The following is a 26,382-nucleotide window of genomic DNA, read 5'->3' on the forward strand; positions in this document are numbered from 1 at the left end:
CTGTCGCCATGGATGCTCACATTTCTGCAGTCTCCTTTAACAATGCAGCGCCAGTGTCTCTCCTGCACTCCTCACTGCATACAGTCCCCTCTTCCTCCCATGCCGCTCTCACTCAGACTCATTTTCCCTTTCTCCTTTGCGCGTGCTCCACTTGACATTTGCATATGGATGAGTTGGAGCCTGGCCTGCCAAGTCTACGTGTTATATTGGCAACATGCATCTGTGTGTGCATAGGATGTGGGGTGAGTTTATTGCATCATCAAACTGTAGAAAGGGATGACTTGTATATCCCAGGGTCCTAGAACCTGTCACAAGTCAGGACAGTAAGTAAGGAGTACGGATAATTAGGATTTCTTGCTGCGTCCACTCATTAGAAATATCAGCCTGTATAACGTGAAGTCCAAATGATTAAAAATGGGGAAGAAAATCAACACTGAATTACTGCTCAGGGCAGATAAATAGAGTGGTATGTATAGGTATGTATGAAATGATGGGGCCCTTTGGACCCTCTGTGTGTCAGTGATTCCACCTCACTGTCTCTGCCCACTGTGTTCTAGCTCTCCACCTCTCACTTTATCTATCACTTAGTTGCGTGTTTCAGGGACATTGTTGAATCGAGCAGCTGCACTCTTAAGCCCCAGGCTTCTTGTCTCCTCATTTTGCCTTTTGGTGCACTGAAATTAGTTTGGCATTGGTTGTTTAAGCCCTATTTTGTCCCTAAATTTAAGATTCTGTGTAGTAGGCTTCTGCACACTCTATATGAATGATGAGATGTGTTGAAGTAACACAAAGACCATGAGTCTTAGGAAAAACAATACCTTTCCATCTAATAGACAATAACCTGTACTTCTCTGAGGAAACATAATCTGGTGATAGAAGATATTTCCTGTATATTTTCCAAAATTAATTGAAATCATTTTAATACAAGTGACTGTCTCAGCTCGTATGAATAGGTCAGTGTTTTGATATGGTGCATGAATGACATGAAAAGCTTTTAGCTGCTTTCCTTTTTCAAAGCAGCCACAAAGCAATTGGACATTCAAAGGTGTGTTTCTTACTTGTTAAGATGAAATGGCAATAGCACTTTGTGTAGGTTGAATGCTACCAAAAACCGAATGTTTATTATTCATTTATTTAAATAGCTTTTAGCTATTTGGGGAGCTGCCCATGAATAATGAGTTCATGCACAGATACAGATGAGATGTCGAGACTAATGTATAGATGATGTAAATTAGTCCTCTGGTGTTACTTAGATAGAAATAACACAACCCTTGTGGCTCCTCTAAACCCAACCATTAGAGGCAGAATGCAACCAATTCTGGTTCTTTTGGGAGGTTAGGGTGGGAGTTTTAGGTTGTTCCTGTTAAAAGTAGGTTTTTTACTCTCCACTGTTACCAAGGGCTTGCTCAGTGTAGGAACTGCTGGGTGTCTCTCTATCATATTTTATTTTCTTGACATTCTGTAAAGCCTATTAAGATTCATGAAACTATCTACAGTAAAAATAAATTACAGGAGAACATAGCTTACTGGCTCTGGGTCAGTAGGAACCACTTCCAATGAGGATATTGGAGAACTCATTGTGAGAGCCCCTGCTGAAAAAAGAAAAAAAAATAGTCTAAATAATAAGATACTTTACAACGTCACAATGGTCCATGATGGAGAACTGTTAAAGGCACACACATGCCAAACATTTATGTCTGACAGCCATGCTGTTTGTCACTGTCATGAAGGCAGTGCTGCAGTTTTAGGAAGTAAGGAATCAGCTGAAATAAAACTGTGAGTACAACCATCCTTCAACATGATGAGTTGTTCTTCCTGATTTCTTCATGCAAATAGACCTGATTTTAGTATGACAAGCTTCATTCTGTGAGTGCTCTCTAATTCAAATCTATTGATCATATGCAGTCAAGTGAAAAAATGTCAGGATTACAGTACATAAATATCTGCTTCTTGCATTTTATCATCCCAGAAGGTACATCAGAATCAGAGTACTTTATTTACCCCCGAGGGGAAATTGTTTCATTACAGGTACTCCTTTAAAAATAAATAAAAAAAACAAAATATATATAAAAGGAGTATATACAGTGAGGTGTGAACAGTGTAAAATAAGTAAATAGTGTATGACGGTATTATTGCACGAGTGGTTACACTGTTGGTTATTGCACATGATTATTGTACTATTGAACTTCAGTATAAATATGAATGATCTGACAGGTAGTGAAAAAGTCCAAGAGCCATTCAGAGGGAGGAGTTGTACAGTTGGATGGCCACAGGCAGGAATGATTTCCTTTGGCCCTCAGTTGTGCAAGGTTGTACATTTATGTCTTTGCACAGCATTTTGTATGTCTCATATGCATCAGTTGTTTTTTTTGCTGGGGGGGGAGCCCCTTTGCCTGACCATGAAAACAGTGTGTTCAGAAATTTGCAGGTTGATTGATCGATCACTGGGGGCATCTGCAGTCAGAAAATTAAATGTACTCAAGTCCAAGAGGAAAGCTCTCGATGTACTCAGGCTGTTATGATGAACAGAGTTATTTTAAGTGGTTTGTTGACATGTAAAACCTCACTAGATGATCGGGGCTAGGATACAGTTTCCAGACAAGAACAGGGAGTGAAAATGCTTGATGCTTTTCTAAATGGGGGCCAGAGCGCCAAGTCCGCTACTAGTGCACCTGCAATGCTTTAATTTCTCAAAAACGAATGCACTTCATTTCAAAAATCTCTGCAGACACCTCTGATAGTGCTCTGCTCTGCTCTGCTCCTTTCTCTGCTACCTTCATGGCTCATTATCTTGGATGCAGCACTGACACAGACAATTAGCATGATGGATCACAATCTTACTGTGTTCTGAGGTTACTGAGTCATGGATTGTGATCCAGCTAAGTCTTTCTATGTTGACAAATAGCAGATTAAACGTTTGTCATCCTGCTTGCTGAATTTGAAGAGAATTTGAGGGGGGATACAGTTAAATCCTGTACACCTGTGATTAGTGCCCCGGGGCCTGCACTGAGTCACTATTGCTATTGCTTGTTTCTAACCTGTAACTGTATGATGTTTGTGCAGATATTTTCTTTCAGTAGAGAAGTAATAGTACAAAGTAACAATGATACTTTTGGCTGAATTCAATATCTGGCCAACTAAGGCAATTTATCACCTTGACTGAAATATCATATCTATTTTTTTTTTTTTTTATAAATCAATTCTTATTTATATGCAACACTACTGATCCCAATGACCTGATACCATTTCCTGTAATTTTTAAAGGGTGCCTAGTGTGGACATGAATGCTGCTGACACATTTGTCATCAGTAATCAGTGCATGAACTTCTGATGTCGAATAGAAGGAAGAGTCAAATACTGTATAATACATCATTATCTGATTACTGATGGCTGTTTATCTGCAAAACATACCACTATGTACTTTTGCTAGTTGCTTGGTCTATCTGTCTGCCTTTTACTGCCGGGCAAGTAGTAAACAGTGAGTTTAAACAGCTCTGTTGTTTCACTGCACACAGCTGTTTGCGGCAGCTGAGAACAACCTTGCAAGTTATAAGAATAAATAAAGTGTTGTGAGTTGAAACTAGTTCATTACAGTTCAAGTATCGTAGAAATATTATTTATAGCTGCTTTAATTTGTTGTGGTCACCATGGTAACATGAATTTACCATGGTGGTTTGCTATTAAAGGTCCCAGTTATCTGGGGATTAAAATGATGAAAAGAACCAGTGGATATCATGTGTGAATCATGTCTTCTGGATCCTATATGTTTTGCATATCATTAATATATTGAATGTGACAAGTAAGTAGACTATATGTATATGCATATGTATGTGATATGCATGAGTCAACTAATAAAATATAACAAAAGAAAATAGTTTTATTCTGAAAGATTATACATCACGTTGTGAAATAGATTTTTTATGGACTGCAGCAGCTGTAAATAGATCCTCCACTTCACAGCCTAAGCAGATGTTTGTGTGCATCTAAATGACATTTATGCATGGTTGAATGCACATAGTTGTTATATATGCTCACCAGTCTTGTATGCATTGGCTTTAATTAAGTTCATCTCCTTCCATTTGCTGTTTTTCGGTTAACGAGAGAGATCTCACAGAACTCTGGCTTCACACTTTGCTTGTAATCCGTTGTTTCACTCCAACAAAACACTTTTTTGTTCGTGCAGTAATAGCCTGGAAATCCTTTTACAGTTGCCATGCTCATGTTGATGAGCTCAGTTAGTATTCTGAGGTTGTAGGATAATAAATGACCTCAACCTTCAGCCTGTAGGAGCCATTTCCCCCTCACAGGTTTGATGCACCATCTGGGAATATATAAAATCTACTTGGCATACCATAATATAAATCTATATAGTTGTTAGCAGACTGATCGCTTTTCAGTTTGTTGATCCCGGCACATTGTAAAACAGGGCTGAATTAAAACACATTGCTCAGTAGCTGCAAGTAAGCTATCTTTTCCTTTGTTGTTTGCTGAGAATATTCGATTGGTTACACTGCTGGAGCTGTACTGCAGAGCACTAGGGACAGTGATAAGTTGCACTGCACAGTTCTTCATTTAGGGCTGAGCACGTGTTACTGCGTTTAACCTGGTGTCGTCTGTGTTTGTCTCCTTGTGATGTATCTCGGGGGGAGGGACGGAGCCCGTTTGCAATTACTGGCCAGGATTACACTCTCATCCCCTGGGACACAGCTCACTCTTCATCTGGCTTGTTCTCACTTCTGTTCTTGATAAACTTCTCATGTATTTCCTTTTTCCTGCACACTCCATCAAAACTGTCTCCATCTCCCTTTGTTGCCAGTGGTAAAAGATTATTTTCCAGTCACAGGTAAAAGTATAGTGATTATCAGATTACATGTAATAAACAAACATTGGAATCAATATTTCAGAATCACATTTGGTTAATTTATTAGAAAGTATAGCGTGTCATAGTCTGAATGTATGTCTCATGGCTCTTTCTGTATCTAAATATAGGTACATTTGGATATTTGCACTCAAATATATTTGGATAAAGGTGAAGGGTAATAAAAACCTGTGCATCAGGCTTACGAATAAAACTGAATTTCAAGGATCCTATGAATATCAGACATCAATAACAAAGATTAGATAAAATTTATGTCTATGTTTGAACCACAAGATGATTTGACTATATTCAGATACAGGATCGACATGAATACCTCATTTTTACAGTATTGAGATGTGAATTTGCTCCATTTTCCACAGCACCATAATAACATAGAGCGTTGAAACGTTAGCGTTAAGCAGTTTCCTCACTGATCAGATGTTTTACTATGTTTAAAATCCATCTATAATCCCGAGGGGTTCTACTGCTGGTCATGCTTGTCTTTCTCCCATGGGGTGATGTCTTGTCAACTGGAGGCCTGGTCCACTGATCTGATAGGCTGTCCCCGGGGACGGACAAACAGACAGCCCCTGACAGTCCAATGGCAGCATGCTACTCTCTCAATTACATTCTTTCACATGCTGTCATGCTGTCTCTTCTTAGACTCACTCACAATACTGACAATAACGAAGATTCAGTGATTCTCTGCACTTGCTGAGGCAGAAGATGGATGTGTTTTATGTGTCAAAATGTTTTGATTTAGTGGTCTGTGACCTATAAGCTTGTATCTCTGCTCGCGTCAGAGGCTGATATTTGCTTAAATTGAGTCACTTCAGGAGGAAGCTGCAGTAGGAGGGCTGGGAAGGAAATCACATTCGTGTTGATGCAGGGTGTTCTTCAAGGTGGGAGACTGAGGTGGGGGCAGCAGGGTAATCTGTCCTTGAGGCATGACTGGGGAGGTAATGGGCTCCTGGCCTTCCCTCATGGTGCCAACCGTGCCGGGAAGCCCCATCCATCCACATCGCCCGTTCAGAAGGATGTGCTTGGAGATGTGAGGGGGCGAGTGAGGCAGTGGCACTTAAGTAGACAGCATAGAAAAGGGTGGGATTTACAGGTTTGGTATCAAAGCCAGCGGTCGCCTTTTATTCTGCATCTGAAGGCTGTACGGTTAGAATGCCTTGAGATATTTTCATCTCTGCTATTCAGACTGGTCCACTAGTACTTGACATTTTATCAATGCTACATGGCTGTGCTTCAGTGGTCTGAAAGGACAAAACAGAAAGAACATTTGTGATGTGCTTTCTGCGTCCCCCTGCCCTCTTGCAATCTGTCTAGGACTGTGGAGCCAACAGCCAAAATCTGGTCAAAATCTAATATCAGAGATTTTTTTCTTTTCTTTTCTTTTTTTCCTGGAAAGAGAATAAGTTTTGAAGATGACATCCTGTAAGCAGAAAACAAGGATGCCCTTGTAGATGAGGCAGTTGATTTTAGCTACTGAACTCTTCAGCAGAAGAGTCCATTGCAGAGCTTCAAGTCAGTGTTGCTGTTTGTTTTAGTTAGTCTTCAAATGTCCCAACACTGCATGTGATTTAACATTTATGATAATCATTATACGGAGCTATGCACTGATTTAAAAATTAAGTGTCTCTTCTGTTCTTGTTTTGTTGTTTTAAAATGTATCATTATCCCATAAGCCCCCTTAATAGTGAACTGAGTATTATCCAGACACTCCTCTGCAATTTCACACGCTCACATGTGGACGTGATTGCAGTTCACTGTAACTCAGCGGTGACTTTGCCATTCAGTAACCTTCGTGTTGCACCAGAATGTGAGATGTTTTCTGTGTGAATTCCCCTACAGGGTCACTACAGGTCGGTTTCCGATTTTCAGTTGTTTTCTTTGCTACTCCTTCTGGTTCCCCAATTACAGGATGCATTATACCCTGTATTTAAGTGATGTTCACTCAACCTGCTCCATGAATGGCCTCCACTTAGTTCAAGGTGCTGACTACATCACACACTACCCACAAGGCCGCCTCCTTAAAGGAGAGTGCTCTGGCCGGTAAGACTGCACAGTGCTAATGGGACAAGTGAATGAGAGACTCAGGACCCAAAGACCCGTAGAGTCAGCTCTCTTTCCTGATCCCCTTAAGTGGAGCTGTGTGGATATTAACCAGGTGTTTTAGCCACAAGTATCAACATACATTTCAATGTAGTTCCCCATTGCTGAGTGTATTTTGTGTTTGTAAACCTTTTCATCATCTAATCTCTAAAAACAAGCTGTTTGTCATATTTTGAAGTAAAGCACAGTAAAGCCGTTTGCCTTGAGCAGCACGGTGGCGTAGTGGTTCACACTGTCGGCCGGGAACTGAACCTGTGACCTTCCTGTTGTGGGTCAAGAGCATTAACCACTCTGTTGCCATGCTGCCACTAATTTGATTATATAAATCTCAAAACTTGACAACAGCAAAATTAGATTGAATTGAAAATTGCATGAGATTTGTCACACCGTTTTTAGATCAATTTACTATATCTCGCTTCTATCACTGCGTAAAACAGCATAAAATTGTCAATATGGCAGCAAAAAAGCTCCTCTTAAAATGAATGTATTCTTGAGTCATTTTTAACTTTAGGGTGTATGTGTAAATGAATCTGATCAGATGTGTTTTGGTGCAGGTTTATGTTACCTTGAAGGACGCAAGGTACAGGTACAATCACTTACCAGGCAAATTTTTGCTCACTCTGCCAATTTGAGCCTTATTGAATTTAAGACTCTCCAGCGCTCTCTCAACTTACTCTTTGGCTTCATGCGTCACCTCTTACTTTGCTGTAGCTGTTTGTCTCTTAACACACTCCAGTCAAATGTATGACTTCAGCTTTTTCCGCTTTACTTTTCCCTCTTTGCAACAACTTTATTATTCATTGTAGTCTGATTCCTACCCTCTGGCTGGCTGGTAATGGGTTTATAGAGGGTCATTTGCAGATCCAGGTTCTCTATAGATTTTGCTGGCGCTACAAGGCTATGGGGTTAACATTTGGTTGGACTGTTTTGTTTCTGTAATGGTCAGATGATTGTGTCTCTTTGAAAGCTTATTCAACATTTTCATAGAAGTGCCCAGTTGCAGTGTGTCTGCTGCTTCCTGGCTGAACTTTGGTTACCTCTGCATGAATATGGATGCACAGGAATGTAAATATGATGAGATTTTTTCTTATCCCTTCCTCTATATAAATTTTCCCCTTTGTACTCTTTCCCCCTAACGAGAGGACTTCTCTCAGTCTCTGTACATTATCAATATATGTAATATTGTGTTTGTACTATACTTGATTTATCCTGAGGGGACATTTATGTTTAAAACAATAGTCGTTGGAACCCATCCAGTGTTTCTTTTTAGCATTTAACTAAGAAAATGACAAATGTGGATCTCATGAGGGGTTAGAGGTGGCGTGAGGAATATCAGTTGTTGCCATTCATCCACTGGAACTGATGAAAAGGTGTAAAATTTCATTGCAATCTATCCAGCAGTTTGGGAGATATCATTGGACGAAAGAGATGGACAGATCAAGAATCCCTTTAAAAAATGTAATAATATGTTATGTTAAACAACAAGTCTCAAATATTGATTGAATATTGTTTTGGTCTCAAGCCTTTATGTCATACTCATGACTCTGGCATGGCTGCTTTGACTAGTCAAAGCAGGATGTCTTTAAGGATTATACTTATTTGTCAGTTTGCTCTTAATGCATTCAACATTAACGTGACTCTGAAAACACTGTAGGTGGAACATTATTTTGGATACCAACGAGCTGAACGTTCCACCCGACAAAGGTCCCCAAATTTGACCTCAGTGTATTCCTGTTACCCAGAAACGGGTAAGCGGTTGAAGATGAGTGAATGAATGAATGTATTGCTGTTGCATGATGGAGTGCAGGCTACCAGCATCTCCCAGGCGGATATCCTTGACTGGTGTAAATAGGCTTGATAGAGGTGATAGTCTCTTCCACTGCGAGGTCAAAGGCAGATGCCATGTTCTCTGGGGAAAGTGCTGCTGTAATGGTGCCTCTCACCAAGACTGTGACAGTCTCTCACACCTTTTCAATATGACATTCTGCGTGCTGTGGTGTAGAACAGCAGAACAGCACTTTCTAGTCAACAGTGTGCATCAACGGGTGGCAAGATTTTCTCAGCACCCTTGAACCTTTAACCTCACTGTTAACAGAAATATATTTTCCTTGTTCAGATAAACCACACTCTCCTTCTTGTCCTCATTTTTACCATGCTGCACCCTCCTTCTTTTTCCTCACAGGTTTTTCATATCAGTTCTCTTTTGTGGTTAGCTTCATTTACCCAAATAGGAAAACACAAACATAGAGGCTTTAATGAAGGTTAGGGTTAGGGTTTGTTTGTTGTTTGTTGTTTGTTGTTTTTTTTTTTGGGGGGCTGTCAGTGGCGATTTTATATGGAGGTGTGCAAATACTTGGCAAAATCAGATGTTCAGCTTTGCTGATGTTTTGCAGTATAAAGCAGAATTTATTCTTCTAGAGAAGTAATTCGTACTTAGTTCACAAAATTTGTAGTCTGGTGTATTGTTTTTTTTCCTTCTACTATATTAGTGGGATGTTTATGGGCCTGGGTCCTACTCTTGGTATATTTATATCTTTCTCTGTGTGTGCTTGTGCTTGCAGTTTGTTTGAGTGCATGTGTGTGTAATATAAAGCTGACGCTGCAGCACTGTTCTCGTATTTTCTGTTTAACCTTGAGTAACCTCTCTAAAGTGACATCACACAGAGAGGCAGCTGCTACAGCAAAGGCTTATGGGTATGGGCAAGTTGTCTGTATTTAAATGTCCTATTAGGGCTCACATTGGTATTTATTAAGCTTTCAAGGTTTGTCAGAGCAGCTCTGATTAGCATGTTATTATTAAATAATGTATTTATTTGTGTTAAATTAAACCATGTGTGTAATTTGACTAATTTCTGCACAATTAACTCTAATTTCAATATTTGAATAAATAGCTTTAAATGGTTTGCTGTCATGGTTATGAAGCAGTTTTTGCTTATATGTAGTTTTCATCACTTAATGAAAAGCACTGCGGGTTCCTATATTTATCAATGTTAGTCTTTTTTGATGTGTGTGTTATAAGGTATTGGTAATCTAGTTTTGCCTGCTGAGCTCACTGTGTCACAAGTATCAGTTTAAGAAAAGGAAGTTATTTGCATTCACTTTGCAATTCAGCAGCTCATTAATAAATATTCTATGAAAACCTTTGGTCAATGCACTCATAAGTCCCAATAATAGTCTATTTTTCAAGGTAGTTTGACCCTTGATCTTGTCTTTCCAGATGACTCTGGAGACGAGGAACCCACATCCCAGTCGGACCGCAGCGAGATTCAGGGTACCCTGAAGATACTTGTCAGTAAGCTCGATGACCTCAGCACGTGTAATGACCTGATCGCCAAGCACGGGGCCGCCCTTCAGCGTTCTCTGAGTGAACTCGAAGGTTTGAAAGTCCCTGTGGAGGGAGGGGAGAAGATCAAGGCAGTCAACGAAAGAGCCACTCTCTTCCGCATCACTTCTAATGCTATGATCAATGTAAGTTGCTGAGACACAACAGCAGTGAGCAGGAAGTAATCTGAGGTCTGTGGGTTTTAACGTGATCATGTGACAGGAATACCAGTCATCTGTAATACCTTGGTTTGTGAGTGGAGATGGATAAGATCAGTTCACACTGAGGAATGTCAAACTGAAGGTCTACACCAGCTCCTTCCATCATTACAGTAATATCACCTACAGACATGACGGTGGTTCTCTGTGATTCCAGCTTATTATTGTTCAGAATACTAACATCTCTGCTGTTGTTAAAATGAATCAATTTATATACTGACTAATAGGCCAAGATGGGAAATTGGCCAATGTTCCTCATGTTAACAGACATTCTGTGTGAGATACACAAAACTTCTATGTTCTATTTTAAGGTAATATCCTTGTTGGTTGCATTCAACAAAACACATCAACCTACACAACCCAGATTTCAGTCACCACTGTTTCAAATGTGCTGGCTTTGATTACGAGCATCATAATAAGAAATAGTCTACTGTATCTGGCTTCGTTCCATTCCTGTCAATGGTAAATACCATGGGCTTTACAGGATGTCAGTAATGGACAAGAGTTCAGGGAGAGTTAAGGTCCTGAGGGAATGATACTAGATATGACAGTGGGTGGGGGGGCGACAGGAATAGCCCCTGCTCTCCCACTCCTCTCAAACCCTCCACTCCCCCTGCTTGTAGAGGAATGTTAGACCCCTCTGGACTAACAGTTAGGCATAGAGAAAGACCTTCTCTGATAAAGCCAGACAGTCATACGAGGTTTGTCTTTCTTACTGCTTCTCTCAATAACTTTGAATTGTTCCATAGCTGTGTCTATAGTTGGGGCAGAGAATTTATTTATTTATCTATTTTATTTTATTTATTTATTTTTTGGCCTTTAATGCATGATTTTTCTATTTCTTGTTTTGGTGATATGTTTGAAATATTTTAGTGACATTAATTGGGTTATAAACTGAAAGTATTTTTACTTTCATATTTCTTTTGAAATCGGGCAGTAGAAATTACTGTATTTCCCATAATATGGCTAAGTGTGTGCTAATTCTGCTTGATGAGAGATGTTACCATTAAGAATTGAGACATTGTTTCTCCTGCTCTTAGATTTATTTTATCAGTCGATATGACAAATTGAAGGGTACTTGTCAAAACCAGTGAAATTATTGTTGTTTTTTTCCACAACTAATTTAAATAACGCCTAGTTTGCCAAGGATGTGCCTATAATGGGAAAGCATTGCTGCACCAAACTCCCTATAATAACTTTTGGTTTTTTAAATGGCTCTCTTCTAGCAGAAACACACTTTAGCAATCACTGTAGGGATGTGCCCTTTGTTTGAATATTAATGTCATTTTTAAATACTTTTCCAAAGAAATTACATATAAGGAGGAAATAAAGAAGAGAGGAGGGGTTGAGGGAAGGAGGGGGCCATGATGGCATGCTCTCAGTGATCTGACCCAGGCCTAAAGACAGGATTTCACACTTAGTGGTTACATAACACATCGTAGGAGAGCCAAGCTCTCGTATGCACGCATGCATATCCACAGTTTTTAGACTTGTGTGGTTTCATCGTTTGTTGCTCAAGTTTATTTACTTCTTTGTCACATCCCTCATGCTGAATACTCCACGAGGGCTTTAATTTGAGCTGTTACTGATCACTAGGATTTAGCGTTTTTATTCCCCCACCAGATGTCACATGCAGTCTGTGTCCGTTACTTGAGAGTCAGCATAAAAAAAGTGGAACTCTCATACTTTTTCACGCTTTCGAGTTTCATATCACGGTTATGACTGAGGAAGTGGATCCCAACGTCACATGCACATCTAACATTTAAACTGATACTTAGACAGCGACGTTAAGATAATTGGGTCAACACAGCTGAAGGTAAGTGATCAATTGGACACGGATGAATATTTTCAGCATTAGATATTTTGCGATTTCTTTCTCTCGCTCTCTGAAATGTAACCTTATATTTCAACAGTATCAAGATAGTGATCCTGCATCCGACTATATGTAGTATCTTCAGCTGCAGGAACAGCAACTTGTAGCACATATCACATTTACTTTTAGCTTAACAAATGAATGTGATTTTCTTAAATGAGCAGCTCTTCATATTTCTTTGAGCCTTTCCCACTAAGGTTAATGCAAACCTTTTCCCCAATATGACTAAAAAACGATCCAAATATATGAAAATATAAATCTCCTTGGTAATAAGTTGTGTTGTACATAAAAGCCAAAAATGTCATGTAGTATTTTAAAAAGGTATGAAGAATATTTTTTTTAATTTAAAGCATTAATGTACTCTACAAAGATGAATGATTTGTTATACATATTAAATATATTTTGCATCACTGTCTTTTTGAGAAAGCATGCACAGTGTGACTAAGATATTATCAACATCCAACAGATAATCTGTTTTTTCTGAAGTGTTACCACATCCTTGTCTCTTCTTGGGTTGCCCATAGGCAATACCATTCACCCTGGCTGCTCTCTCAGTAGAAAACAGAGATTATTTGAGCTGTGTGACACATTCATCCCTCCAGCTCACTGTCTGCAGGCGCAACTTTATCAAATTGGTTCAGGCTCACTCTCAACAGCCCCGCTGGCTCTGAGACCAAACAGACATTTGCTGCAAATACTGAGTGGGTCCTATGTAATCATGAGCTGTTCCACTCATGTGGGAAATAACAAAAAATAGACCCCATGAAAAGTTACAAAAATACTTCATACTGATAGTCAGGTTTCAAAATGATTATTCAAGAAGCTCTCTTGTTGCCAGCTCGGTGACTGTCACATGATATTGTCATTCTACATGTGGTCAGCTGTGCTGTGTTACTTAAGTTCACTGACCTTTCATTGTCAATGAGGGAAAGCTGTCAGACGCGTGAATCATTGCTCACAAGTTCTGACATGCATGTTTAATCTGAAGTAACCTCTTTGTCTCAGCAGTGAACCAAAGCAGTAACAATGATGCCCCCTTTTGACTCAGACTTTTTCTGCTAGACAATCATTCAGCGATGTTCTCTGTTTTCAAATTGATCCAAAGCACATTGGACTCAGCAGGGACCCCCAGTAAATAGGCCACAGGCAGATCATTAATGACTGTTTGAAAGAGAGGTGATAAATCACCTTGATTGCAATGATTGACATTTATGCCCATACATCTTTCTCATCTTTATTGTTCCCTCTCTCATATTGATGTCAGATGTCTGGAAAATTACAGTCTACAGACTTTTTTCAGTATCAATAAAAACTACTATTTTAATGGTCTTATTTTAAAAAGGTGGAGACAAAAAATGTATCAAAGTCACTTTTTTTGTGACAGGGTTTCAAAATCATAGGAAGAAATAATTGAGGGGCATGCTATTTCACACAAAAATGCAGGTTGTTAGACAAGGCTAATGGAAAAGAACTTGTGACTTGTTGAAGAATTGCTACCAACGAACTTAATGTTAAAGAAATCAAACTTTCAGTGCTCTCTAGTGTTTATCTCCTTGTTTGCATGTGCTCCCCCAGGCATGTCGAGACTTCTTGGACCTCGCAGAGACTCACAGCAGAAGATGGCAGCGGGCGCTGCAGTATGAGCGAGAGCAGCGCACTCACCTAGAGGAGACCATAGAGCAGTTAGCCAAGCAGCATAACAGCCTGGAGCGAGCGTGGAGAGAAGCACCCACGCTTGTCTCCAGTGCACCCAGTGCCCCTACCACCAACAAAGGTGAGAGGACTGTCCCCTTGTTGCTTCCCCTCCTGTGGATCTTATTTTATAGTCTAAAAGCCACGTGTTGCCACAGGATCGATATTTAAGATATTGTTGAATATCTTATATTGTTGAATATATTGTTGAATGTTGAAGAGGAATACCTTAAATATTCACTCTTTGAGTCAAACATGCATAAATGCAGGAGAATCAAACTGATTTTAGCGATGGCATGACTTTAGCTTTAATGTAAGACTGGGCTTTGCAGAAAATGACAGCAAAAAGACTTTCAGTAAACCAGCTGGGACAAACGCTGACCACAGATTCATCAGCTGTCATCACAAACTCAATGTTGTCTTGAAAGGTCTGGACAGAGGCAATCACTTTTTAATCATTTGGAGTGGTGATAAACAGTTTTACCCTCCATTTCAGGCAAAGACAAATCTTAATGAAATATACTTGGACCATTGAACAGAAAGGTTTCATTGAATGGGGACAATAAAGTTTATTGTCCTCAAAGGTAGTAATTTTTTATTCACAGTGGGATCAATTTAACCATAATTTACTTTGCTAAATCACTAATTATTACAAAACATTATGACCACTTTGTAAGAGTTGCTCTACTCTGTTTGAAGCTGCAGTTAGCGCATACACTACCAGTCAAAAGAAGTGTGTCCAAACTTTTGACTGGTAGTGTATGCTGTAATCGCCTCCCCTGAGGAATATGCATCAGGCTATTTGAACAGCACGAACATTGTAAATTTCACTAAGCTGATTATTCCTTGATTATTTGCCATGAGTTTATGATTAGAGCTGCTTTCCCATGAACATGTGATGACTCTACTAGTAGCATCTTATTTGTATGTACTCATAAATGCATGTCCCGAATGAAGGAAGTCAGAGGCCACTCAAAGAAGAGGCAAGTGATGAAGATGAGGATACTGAGTATTTTGATGCCATGGAGGATTCCCCTGCTTTTATCACAGTGACTGCTACTGAGAACACACAGCACAGGTCAGTCTCACACAATGATTCATGGGGTTTTTGGTTTTGGCTTATTTTGGTCAGTCTTAAAAGACAACCGAAAGACAAATGCAAAAAAGAAAGATGCTATGAATGATTTTACTGTGTGCTCTGATTAGTCCTAATAGTGAATTTGACTGGCTGACAGCTGAACAAGGCTCTAGTGATGCCTCCTGATCTGACGATATAACCTCCACACACATAAATTGTAGACTAGTGTTTCCTCTACTTTTGGATTTGTCACATGTATTCGCTTTGTAAAACAGGTAAAAAAAATAACTTAAAACGAGAGACAGACAGACGAGAAGAGATTGGTTTTAATTCCTTATGATTGTTATGGCATCTCTTGCACTCTTGCAACATATCATATGACTCTAGAAAGCGACAATAGGAACAGTTACGCAGCATTCTCCTCTAATACCCAGCAATCTCTTTGCTGAAAGTATTTTCATTCTCTTCTAGGCGATCTCAGAGTAATTTGAGTGGAGCAAGCGGAGGTCACCCCAATGACTGGAACCAGGACGACCATGTAAGCGTCTGTTTAGTTAACAAGTCTGACTAATAGGAGTGACAATTGTGTGCACTGCCGACTTTTCTAACCTCACTACAGATTAATTTGAGATGGTGTGGAGCGCATAGCTCATTGATTTATTTATATAATCATCACTTGCTCTCACACACAGAGCCTGGCTCTGTATTTTCTGCGGTCTTGTTGTCTCCCCAGTGGAGCCGAAGATTCACAGCTGCATCTTTCAACTAAATCTTAATTATGAGTCAAACATCTGTTCTTCCCAACCCTTATCCCTTTTCTGTTGCAGCTCCTCTCTTTTCAGGAGTGTTACCCCTCCTCTTTCGTCTTACTTACTCTGTTACTGTACCATGTTGCCAAGCTTTTCATGACGTTGAAAGTATTTCTAAAATGTGTATATGTATCTAATACTCTTTTTATTTAAAGTAAAGATACCGGTTTCTCCTCACATTCCCAGATGTTTGCAAGCTGTAACAATGTGTCAGGGAAGGAGCTGCAGACCCGTAGACAGAGACGGACTCATGTCCCAGACAAGCCCAACTACTCCCTTAATTTATGGAGTATCATGAAGAACTGCATTGGCAAGGAGCTTTCTAAAATCCCCATGCCTGTAAGTGTATGAGGCATCGTCCTCCTCCTTGCTGACAGGTTAGCCTAAATATGTACGAGTTATGTCTAATGAGTTCTTTATTTTTGTGTTCAGGTAAACTTCAATGAGCCCTTGTCAATGCTACAGCGTCTCACTGAGGACCTAGAGTATCATGAGCTTCTGGACAAGGCAGCACGCTGTGACTCCTCCTTGGAGCAGATGTGCCTGGTTGCCGCTTTTTCTGTCTCCTCCTACTCCACCACAGTCCATCGGACAGCCAAGCCCTTCAACCCCCTCCTGGGTGAAACCTATGAGCTTGATCGCCTGGAAGAGTTTGGCTACCGCTCGCTGTGTGAGCAGGTACAGCCGCAGGCAATTTTTATTATCATGCTTTATCACTTTTTTTATTTGCCTGAACGCATATGACACACAAACTGATGCACTTGAGGTCAGCTTTGTGTTCTCTAAACCGTTTTCTATATTTGACTTTATGTCCGTCTCTCTTCTAAGGTGAGCCACCATCCCCCTGCAGCTGCACATCATGTGATTTCCCAACGAGGCTGGACCCTGTGGCAGGAAATCACCATTGCCAGCAAGTTCCGTGGCAAATACCTCTCAATAATGCCTCTGGGTAAGACATTTCATATTCAGCTGGTAAGCTATATACTGTCGGTGCAAAGAAGCGTATTTCCACCTGCAAGTGGTTGACTACTAATCTGCCTCCCATACAATATTAAACCCAGAGGAAAGGGGTTGAGAATGAATCAGGGGGTCTTCATGACCCCTTTGACACACATAAAGTATGGGTATAAAGGGAGCTCTCTTTTTCACTGGGACAGCAGAGACCATGGCTTTATTGTTTGAGAGTTTTGATATATGCGGTTCCATCAATGGATGCAGTAATATCTATCTGACTTCTCTAGCTTTGTGTATGTTGCTGGGGAAAGGAAAATTTAGGTGGTGCACTGTAAGATCACTAACACATAGCATACACTGTATCAGGGCTAAGTCTTTGCTGTAGTAGTTTGGGTGAAAATCCCTTTCATCTTCCCTGTGTTTCCTGCCTTTCACCTCCTACTGCCATGAGAGGCAAATATTCCCCCAAATAATTTTAAAAAATCAAATAATTTCTGTCAGCAAATGCATAATACTGATGTTGTGGGCCTGGGCCACAAGAAAGCAGAAAATGTCTTGGTTGTGCATATACGCCATATAATCCTTTTTAGCTGCTGTGAGTCCAAACAGATCGAACACATAATTGGTTGGTTTACAGATTGGTAAGCCTTTTGTCTCTGTCCCTCCCCAGGTGCCATTCACCTGCAGTTTCACTCCAGTGGGAACCACTATGTGTGGAGAAAGGTCACCTCCACAGTGCACAACATCATCGTGGGCAAGCTGTGGATTGACCAGGTCTGTTTGCAAGCACTTCCAATCGGTAACCATTCGACTTGAGCTCCAAAACAAACAGCCCTCCAACATTCCAGTGAAGCCTATTGTTGTTTTTCTTCCTGTATGAGAACATTGTGTGGTACACTGCAGGGCTTTGTAAAGAAGAAGGGAATCAGAGCGGAGCCTCACAGCACATTATTAAGGAGCCTCAAAGTCTCTAGGGCCTTGTCTTTAGCTTTGATCTCTAATAACACCCGAAAATAACAGCTTCTTTGTTCAGTGAGATGGCCCACTTATGTAGGAAGGAGGAGGTAGGATGGGCAGAATTTATGGCTGCCTGTCTCATTTTTTTCTGGTATCACACATAGTTGTGTTTGTGCCATAGCAGCCTCTTTGTCATGGATGTGGTTGTGTTTTTGTGTGACCTTGAAAAATATATATACATAATTCATGGACAAATGAAATAGAGCAGAACATCGAGAAAAAAAAAAAAAAAAAAGGAAATTGCTTTGTATAGCCTTGTACATTATAGCCTTAGGAATGTCAATATTATATAAATATACATCCAGATAAGCTGTTATGGTTATTTTTGGTACAGGCAAATAAATTTTTATGCAATAGTATAGAAAAAAAATCACAACTTTTCAAATGAAACAAGTTCATCTCTCCTGCCTTGTTAATTTTTTTTATATCTTATTGCATTACTGTGGAACATGATTAACCAAACAACCCTCATGCCAGATTGTGAAGACTGGTTTGTTAGTTCCTTCTCTACTGCCAGCCGCTAAAATGGCAGGCAGCTAAACCAAGCAAGTCATCTGCTACAGCTGGACTATTGCTGGGTTAGAATTACAGCACATTTTATAATTGGCTTGCCACCATGACAGCCCTTGAAATTGAAATTTTATTCCTATTAGATGAAGCGGAAGATGAAAATGTGTGTCACGGGTTAAGTACAAGGTTTGAACGTGGACAATTTCCATAATAACACCCCCCACTCACACGTCTGACTGTGCATTCTTTTTATAAGACGGAGAGTGTATGGAGGTCTGCCAATCAGCCGTTTGCTCACATTCAAACCACCTGAATGCATCTTTACACCTGATAGTTTTCTTTAACTGTTCTTACTATAGCTTAGTGCAGGAAGAAGCTGACTGAAGAAATATGTTTTCAGTTCCTTGAAGACAGAACTAGGCAGGGAAATAGGCAGTGGGGTTCATAATTCACGGCTCACTATCCAGTTTTCCGTTTTTCTGGCCCATCATGCTCTTCACTTCAGATTTGCTGTGCTCTAAACAGAGTGTAAAATTATATCTATTGTTCCCTCTCTGTCTTTGTCTCTCTCACTCTTGTGTTGGTTCATTCTGTATTTGTGCAGTCGGGCGACATTGAAATTGTGAATCACAGGACCAAGGAGACCTGCCAGCTCAAATTCTCTCCCTACAGTTATTTCTCCAGGGACGTACCACGAAAGGTAAAGGTTTCACTTGTCACACTTTGCTGACACTAGACCATGGTGTGATGTCATGCAGTGTGGGGTTAATTTGCGTGATGATGCCTCCTGCTGGACATTACCCACAAATATCTAAATTCTTAGGGAAACGTTCATGTAGAGGTGTTTACTGAAGGCCACATTTCATGTGTATTCTATGATTGATTAATTTTAGTATCATGAAAATTTACCAATATACATTCATGGGGACTCTGCTTCCAAGTGATTACTATTATGGGAAAGTATAATTACCCATAAAAAGACAACTAAACTTTCCATCTTTTTGCATCTGTGTGATAATTTTCTGACTCTCTTTTTTTTTCCTCAGGTAACAGGAGTTGTGGCAGACAGTGGTGGCCAGGCTCACTACATACTCTCTGGGACATGGGATGATAAGATGGAGAGTTCCAAGATCATCCAAAGCAGCCGAGGGGGCACTGGAACGGAGGGCAAACAGAAGACCGTCTATCAGACCTTGTCTCCCAAACTACTGTGGAAAAAATATCCACTCCCGTAAGCATTTTTCTCATCAGCCTCACGAAGAAGGACATTGAAACATGCAAGTCCTTGTTGGTATGAGATCCCATAATGTAACACTATCTGGCTGTCTCAGGGAGAATGCTGAGAACATGTACTACTTCTCTGCGCTGGCACTGACCCTGAACGAGATGGAGGAAGGTGTGGGATTGACCGATAGCCGTCTGAGACCAGACCAGAGGCTGATGGAGGATGGACGGTGGGATGAAGCAAACTCAGAAAAACAGCGACTGGAGGAGAAACAAAGAGCCGTGAGAAGAAGGAGGGAAGCAGAGGCCTCAGACGCTCTGGATGAAGGTACGGACAGAACATAATGGCAAGGAGGTGTTGAGTGAAAGACAGGGAGAGAGCGAGAGACGTAGAGTTGCAAAGTTGGAGGAAACATTTTAGTGATCCAGAATTCCAAAGTGCCGTTATGTTTATGTTTAAATATTGTTTGTCAGTATTATCAACAATAGAACATATGACCAACTGATGATAGACTACGTACACAGATATTTTAATACAAATTAAATCTGGACAAAGGAGGGAAACACCCAGTTAGAAAACACAGTCTGTTGGGTTTATGCTAATGATTTTTTTCCTCTATAGGCCTAATAATAATACTTTTATTTTATTTGCAACAGCCTCTTATCTATAGTCGTGTTAGCTGAGGCTTGCATGCATTGCCTTATTTACAGCAAGCTGCCACTCTACACTTAATGTTGGCAGAACAAAAAACATGAATGCTCAAACAAATTGGAATTATTTAATTAATAATAATTATAGAAATCCATTAACTATAATATAATCTATATATTATCCTTGCTTATTTGACTAATAGACTGCTTCCTTTGCTGAAGAGCATTATCTATATCAAAAACACAAAGTTTAGAAATGGGAAATTTAGAAATTTGCATCTCTATTCCTCTGAAATCTCACATATTCATCTATAGAGTGCTATTTTCATCATAGCAGGCAGCTGTGTGTCAAAACAGTTATTACTGAGGCAAACAGACTTCAAGCCACAGCATTACATCAAATGATTAATATGTAGCAGCTGTTAACTCCTAAAATTAGCTTTTATCAGTATAGATCATTTCTAAGGTCACATGATCATGATAATGAGGTAGTAATCAGCAGCACAGATTATTCCAACAAGTGCAGCAGTTACTGCAGATCAACAGGGAGGAGCGGAGAAGAGTTTGGTGGAATATAAACCTTTTATGGAAAACTTAGCAGGAACGTTTCATCGTGGTGAGATTCCTTTGCCTCTGTGTGTTGTGTGTAGGCTAGGCTGTATTCGATGTACCCATGACTTGTCTTTCTTTTCCTCCCTCTATTGGTGGTCAGAGTGTGATTATGACTCTGGTGAGTGGGGGTTGCCCTGTGCCCCTCTGTTGTGCATCACTACCATACACACAAACGCACACAGACATATACACATTCCCCCATCCTTTATGTGTCCTCTGTGTGGTCTGCCTCTTTGTGGGAACTGCATGAAACCCTTCTCATGTCAGCGTCAGGAAAAGGGACTTTTTCCTGCATACATGTGACATTTTCATGTAAATCTGGCCTCAATAATATGTTACATGTAGCACCAGATGCAAAAGATCAGTAAGTATCCTCATTTTGCTATGGTGAAGCCACATAAGCAAGTGATTAATTTGGACTGCACTGATATCCCGTCTCCTTGACCCTGTTCAGACCTGGTATTACCTTCTGTCCAAGGGGATACGATTATAAGTGGACAAAATGATTTGATATAGATCTCAGATGTGTGTCCTCTGCCACACTCTAATTTGTCCCAGTGCAGAGTCATAATGAACGGAAAATATATTTACAATTTCAGTATTCTACCTTGTTTCTCTCTTCCTCTCATCTCTCTCTCTCTCCACACATATATATATCACACAGAGACTCATTTGTAATAGTAGGATTGACTAAAAGCAGCACATACATGTTCATCTTCATATATATATGTATATATTCTTATTTCAGATGCCAGCTGTGAACTGACGTACTTGCAGCTTTGCAGCTGTTTACTTGTATTCAGATCACTGGAGACTCATGTTAATGGCAGGTCAAACAGGGCCCTGGACTGCCACTTAAGTTATTTTACATGATACTTTTTCATATTTCTGTAGAGAAATATTAACCAATGTGAGCTGTTTGTCGCCAATATACTGTCTGTAAAGCATTACAATTCTTCTGTTTTTGACTGGGTTTCTATATAAAGAAACAAATGGATAATTTTTCTCTAAAGGTCCTAAAACTGTGATTATCATCAAACTTATCGTTTTCTCCCCTACTGCGATCAATCCACCTTTTTTGATCACAGGTATTGTATTTCTTTGAATCTTATTAATGAGAGGCCAAAGAGCTTGAGTAACGTTTGAATTTATCCCAAATGCACGTCTCACTGATTGATTGCTTCACGAGGTGGATGAATTGCTCCCTGAATTGCCTGCAAGTGTGGCTTCTCCACCTGACTGCTGTTTGAATGAACAAGATTGAATAATTCCCTCTTTATTCCACAGGTAGAGAATATGAAGGCTACCAGCCGTTGTGGTTTCACCAGAGGAGGGACTCACTCACTGGAGAGACAAATTTTGTCTACAAGGGCGGCTACTGGGAGGCAAAGGACAGGCAGGACTGGAGCATTTGTCCTGACATCTTTTAACTCAGAAACTGACCCCAGATCACACCTAACCTCATTAGACAGGGAACAGCTTAGCATCTGGTCCTAACGCAGTTGGGCAAAGCTGGCTTAAGAGCTCTATGTGGACCTTTTGTGAGCATGAGAATGTGTGTGTTTCACACGCTCTCGGGTTACACCGTACCTCCAAATGTACGCTCTTTCTCTGTTTGTACGATGGGGAAAAGGAGGGCTTTTCCTGAGGAGTCCTCTTTTACGCTATACTGAAACAGCAGTGAGATAATGAAGTTGTAAGATCACACAATGAAGGCACCTGTGTACTCCCTATCACTGACAACTAACCTGACAAAATCAAGAGGCACACAGCAACATAACCATTTTGAATACACATCAGCATTTCATTAGTTTTAAGAAAAACATTTCCTCATCCTCAGTTGTTTTTTTTTTTTCTTCAGCACATGATTCTAGGCCTACTTTATTCATTTGAAAGTAGTTCCCTCGCTCTCTAAAATGATTTAAAGTGGTTTTATTTGCCTCTTTCGTTGCTTGTAGATAAAGGTTCTTGACAGAATATGGCATTTGGACATTTCTGTCTTTGAGATTCAGTTAAACATTATTGAGACCCAAAATTAAATGAAGGAAACATTCTCATATTCATAATACGGACAGTATAACACAAGCATGAAACTGAAATAATCAAACACATACATTTTACTTTTCCTATCAAACTACACAAGGCCAGAACTGATGATGTTCTGTTCATGATGAAATGAAATGGTCCTTCACATAAAAAACACATTGTAGGATAAATGCAGCTAAAAAGAAACACAACTGACTGCAACAAAAAACTCTTCAATGTTAAAATAAGCTTTTTTTGATACATAAAATTCATTGATTCAAAGATTCATATTGTATGTTTATTACCTTAATAATTTTTGGGTCTCCATAATAAAAAACAAATGTCAGACTGGGCATATAATCTCCTTCTTATAAACTAGGTGCTGGTTTACATGAATCAGAAATATGTTGTATTTGGTGAATATAGGGTTTTTTCCTCTAGGTACATGCAATTAGAAAGTTAAATAGGCAGACTTTAGTTTGTGTAGTGATAATATTGGCTGCTTCCCATTGCATTCTTCGACTATAAAATGCTTCAGCACAATGCTTTTGAGTTATTTCAACATATTTCGCACATTTCCCACATGTGATTCTGATTAGCAAACTTCTACAAACCTTTAGTTGTGACTATTTAGTCCAGTTGCAACAATACGACACAAAACTTCAAGGCATTCATATCGCTCTAAAGGAATCTCCACTCTTCGTTGGGGTTGACCGCAGTTTAGCACATATCTCTGTGTTGATATTGATGTTGAGACTTAACCTTCTCTTCTGGTGCTCTCCCATAGCGACACACACCGAATCCTGATCATCTGGACTGGCGCCATTAAGTGATCATACTCTGCCCAAGTCACTTAGCCGTTCAGCCATTGCCACGCAGTACATCCAGAGACATGTTATTTCCAATAGTGTGCATTGCACTAGCTCCCTCACCTCCCATCAGTCACTAATTAGTAGTTCAGACTTTTGCAGTGGGACTGCACTGCGTGAGGCAGGAGTGGTTTCTCATCGGAATTCAAAGAGGCTTGAGCTGACAGCGGGTCAGGGCTGGTTCCTGTACCACAACCACACCACTGTGCAGTCAGCCTTAGCCACGCAAGACTCTTCCAGCTGCTACTCCAGACTCTTTAGAACTCATGTGTAGTCCATTCATTCAGTGTTTATGGAATTACTGATCTGGGATCAGCTCATGAAGGTATCCTCAGTCATTTGCCTTTAGCTGACTGAATAAGAGAGAGAGAGTCCTCTGATCTGTGCACTACATGTCTACAGTGACAAAAACCAGTTAGAAGTTTTTTGTAATTATTGTTAGGAATGTAGAACTCGCGGCTGGAGGTATTGTATCTACTGTCTAGTCTATTCATTGTGAATATTTTGTGATAAAAAAAAAATGATACTGTAAAATTAAGATTAATGATAGGAATCAGGATAAGAGGTTATCTGTACAGTATAGTTCAAATTTGAAAAACTGACTGAATGAGCCTGAAGGATGTGCTGTAGTATTTAATTTTTAATTCAGAATAATTCTGTGAAGAAGGCTATTAATCTTGAGGCAACTGCAATCTGGCTGCAGATTCATCTTTTATACTTCCATAAACTGTCTTAACACACTGAGAATAATTTTTATAGAGTCCTTGATACTAGCACATTAATAACTGTGGTTCAGTTATCATTTCCTCTGATGTGGAGGCCATAAGGATATGAAAAATGCACTGGAACAGAAATTCATTCACAGTAGAGTACCCCTCCATGCTGAGAAACTGGTTCTCAGTAGTATAATATGAGCTTGTAAAATCTTTATCTGTGAGATTCATTACCAGTGAATTAATGTAACTAAATGATTGATGATTTTCTTGCAGAGGACGCTCCTTTTCCCATTTACATTAAAGGTTTTAGCTCATTTTTGTTTTGTATATTAGATCATTTTTTTGAATGAGAAGATTGATACTTCTGTCATTTCTAACACTACAAAAAGCCACCGTTTATCTTAGTGTTGTCCTAAACTAATTGGAAATCGGACATCCAATTACTTCCGATTGGATTGGAAACTTAGGGGAAAGAGGTAACCTGGCTCAACACAAAGGTAGAGAATCCCCTTAACATCACCTTGTCCATTAGCTTGTCCATAAATACAAGCTAATGCATTTGTGTACTCTTTTTAAATCCCATTACATTGTCACATGTAGGGATGGACGTTACTGCGGTGAATGTTTCATTATTTTCCACTTTAAAATTATCATACAGATACTTCTGTATCAAGTTGTATCTTTACAACTCCTGAAAGAACACAACTCACTTCTGAGTGTAGAGAAGAATGGAAAGTTATTTGAGATTTGCTTTTTTTCACTGATGGATATGAGGTTCTAGAGATTTACTTTAATATATTGCGTTTGAGATGATTTTATATTTGAGAATACATAGTATATTTTCAATGAATGGAGAGCTCGTCATATGTTTTATTCAATATATTTCCAAATAACTTGACCTCAGTACTTGATGATGACTTTCCTACTGAAGTTGCCCCATTGAGGGCCTGTATGGTCTCAGACTGTATGTTGTTTCATACAGTTGTCTGACTCATGCAGAAAGGAAAAACCAACCAAAGTGTAAATGGAGAGTGTACTGTAGTTTTAAAATAAAAAAATAAAAATAACTCTTTATCTGCCTTCCCTATATGACAGGGATCTAATGTAAATGCCCCTCTCTGTGTTTCTCTCATTTCATTTCATCTAACTCTTAATTCACTATGGTGTGATTTTTAGCTTTCATTTTTTTCTTCTGGTTTCTATCTTCTCATGGGTGCCATTTTTCTTATGTTAGTGCTTTTCATTCTGTTTGTGTGCATGATGAGATTGATTTGTGCACAAGCGTGGCACACATTTCTTTCTCATTTGACACTGCTCAGTTTAGGCAGAGGTCAACTAATCAAGATGGGGATATTTTCTTGCCTTGTCCAAATCGAACCTGCTTCTCTATTGACTTTGGCTCACGGCTTTGTTGTAAAACAGTGATGTTAACATACTCAATAAAAGTTCAAACATTAAACATTTGTGGTAAAGGAGGTCAAAGGTGATTGACCTGTCTCGACTACCACTCATACTCCCCAAGTACACTCATGTGTATTCAGGTGAAAGGGCAGATTCAACTGAGGTTTTGCTTCTTCTTTTTTTTAAATTGTGTATTTTCCCCTTAATTTATACTTGTATAACATTGTCTTTAAACAACAAAGACACAATAATTAAAAAAGATAATAAAGATATTATTGTTGACATTGAATATGCATCTGCTTCATTTTTTTGAGGGGGTTAGGGTTGATGTAGGGTTAGTAGTTGATGGATAGGATACATTTAACAGGCGTTCATTCAAAGAGGATTGTCTCTGGAGACAGTGAGATTTGTGTACTAATGCAAACAAATCTT

The 26,382-nt window shown here is 39.6% G+C and overlaps 1 protein-coding gene across 2 annotated transcripts in view; it reads left to right on the forward strand.

Moving 5' to 3' along the window:
• Positions 1–26,186, forward strand: part of osbp2b (oxysterol binding protein 2b) — a 41,763-nt gene extending 15,577 nt beyond the window's left edge. Inside the window, exons 3-14 of one of the 2 annotated variants that reach the window (XM_029511334.1) lie at positions 10,197–10,447; positions 13,968–14,177; positions 15,050–15,162; positions 15,634–15,700; positions 16,158–16,310; positions 16,404–16,649; positions 16,800–16,920; positions 17,596–17,699; positions 19,057–19,152; positions 19,499–19,683; positions 19,784–20,004; positions 22,227–26,186. In XM_029511334.1, coding sequence (XP_029367194.1) covers positions 10,197–10,447; positions 13,968–14,177; positions 15,050–15,162; positions 15,634–15,700; positions 16,158–16,310; positions 16,404–16,649; positions 16,800–16,920; positions 17,596–17,699; positions 19,057–19,152; positions 19,499–19,683; positions 19,784–20,004; positions 22,227–22,369 — 1,910 coding nt within the window. In that variant the 3' untranslated portion in view covers positions 22,370–26,186. Of the gene's footprint in view, positions 1–10,196; positions 10,448–13,967; positions 14,178–15,041; positions 15,163–15,633; positions 15,701–16,157; positions 16,311–16,403; positions 16,650–16,799; positions 16,921–17,595; positions 17,700–19,056; positions 19,153–19,498; positions 19,684–19,783; positions 20,005–22,226 lie in introns of both variants that reach the window. The other variant, XM_029511333.1, reaches the window with a different exon arrangement.
• The last annotated feature ends 196 nt before the right edge of the window (positions 26,187–26,382 follow it).

This window comes from Echeneis naucrates, chromosome 9 (genome assembly GCF_900963305.1).
Source record: "Echeneis naucrates chromosome 9, fEcheNa1.1, whole genome shotgun sequence".
In the NCBI taxonomy this organism is placed as follows: Eukaryota; Metazoa; Chordata; class Actinopteri; order Carangiformes; family Echeneidae; genus Echeneis; species Echeneis naucrates.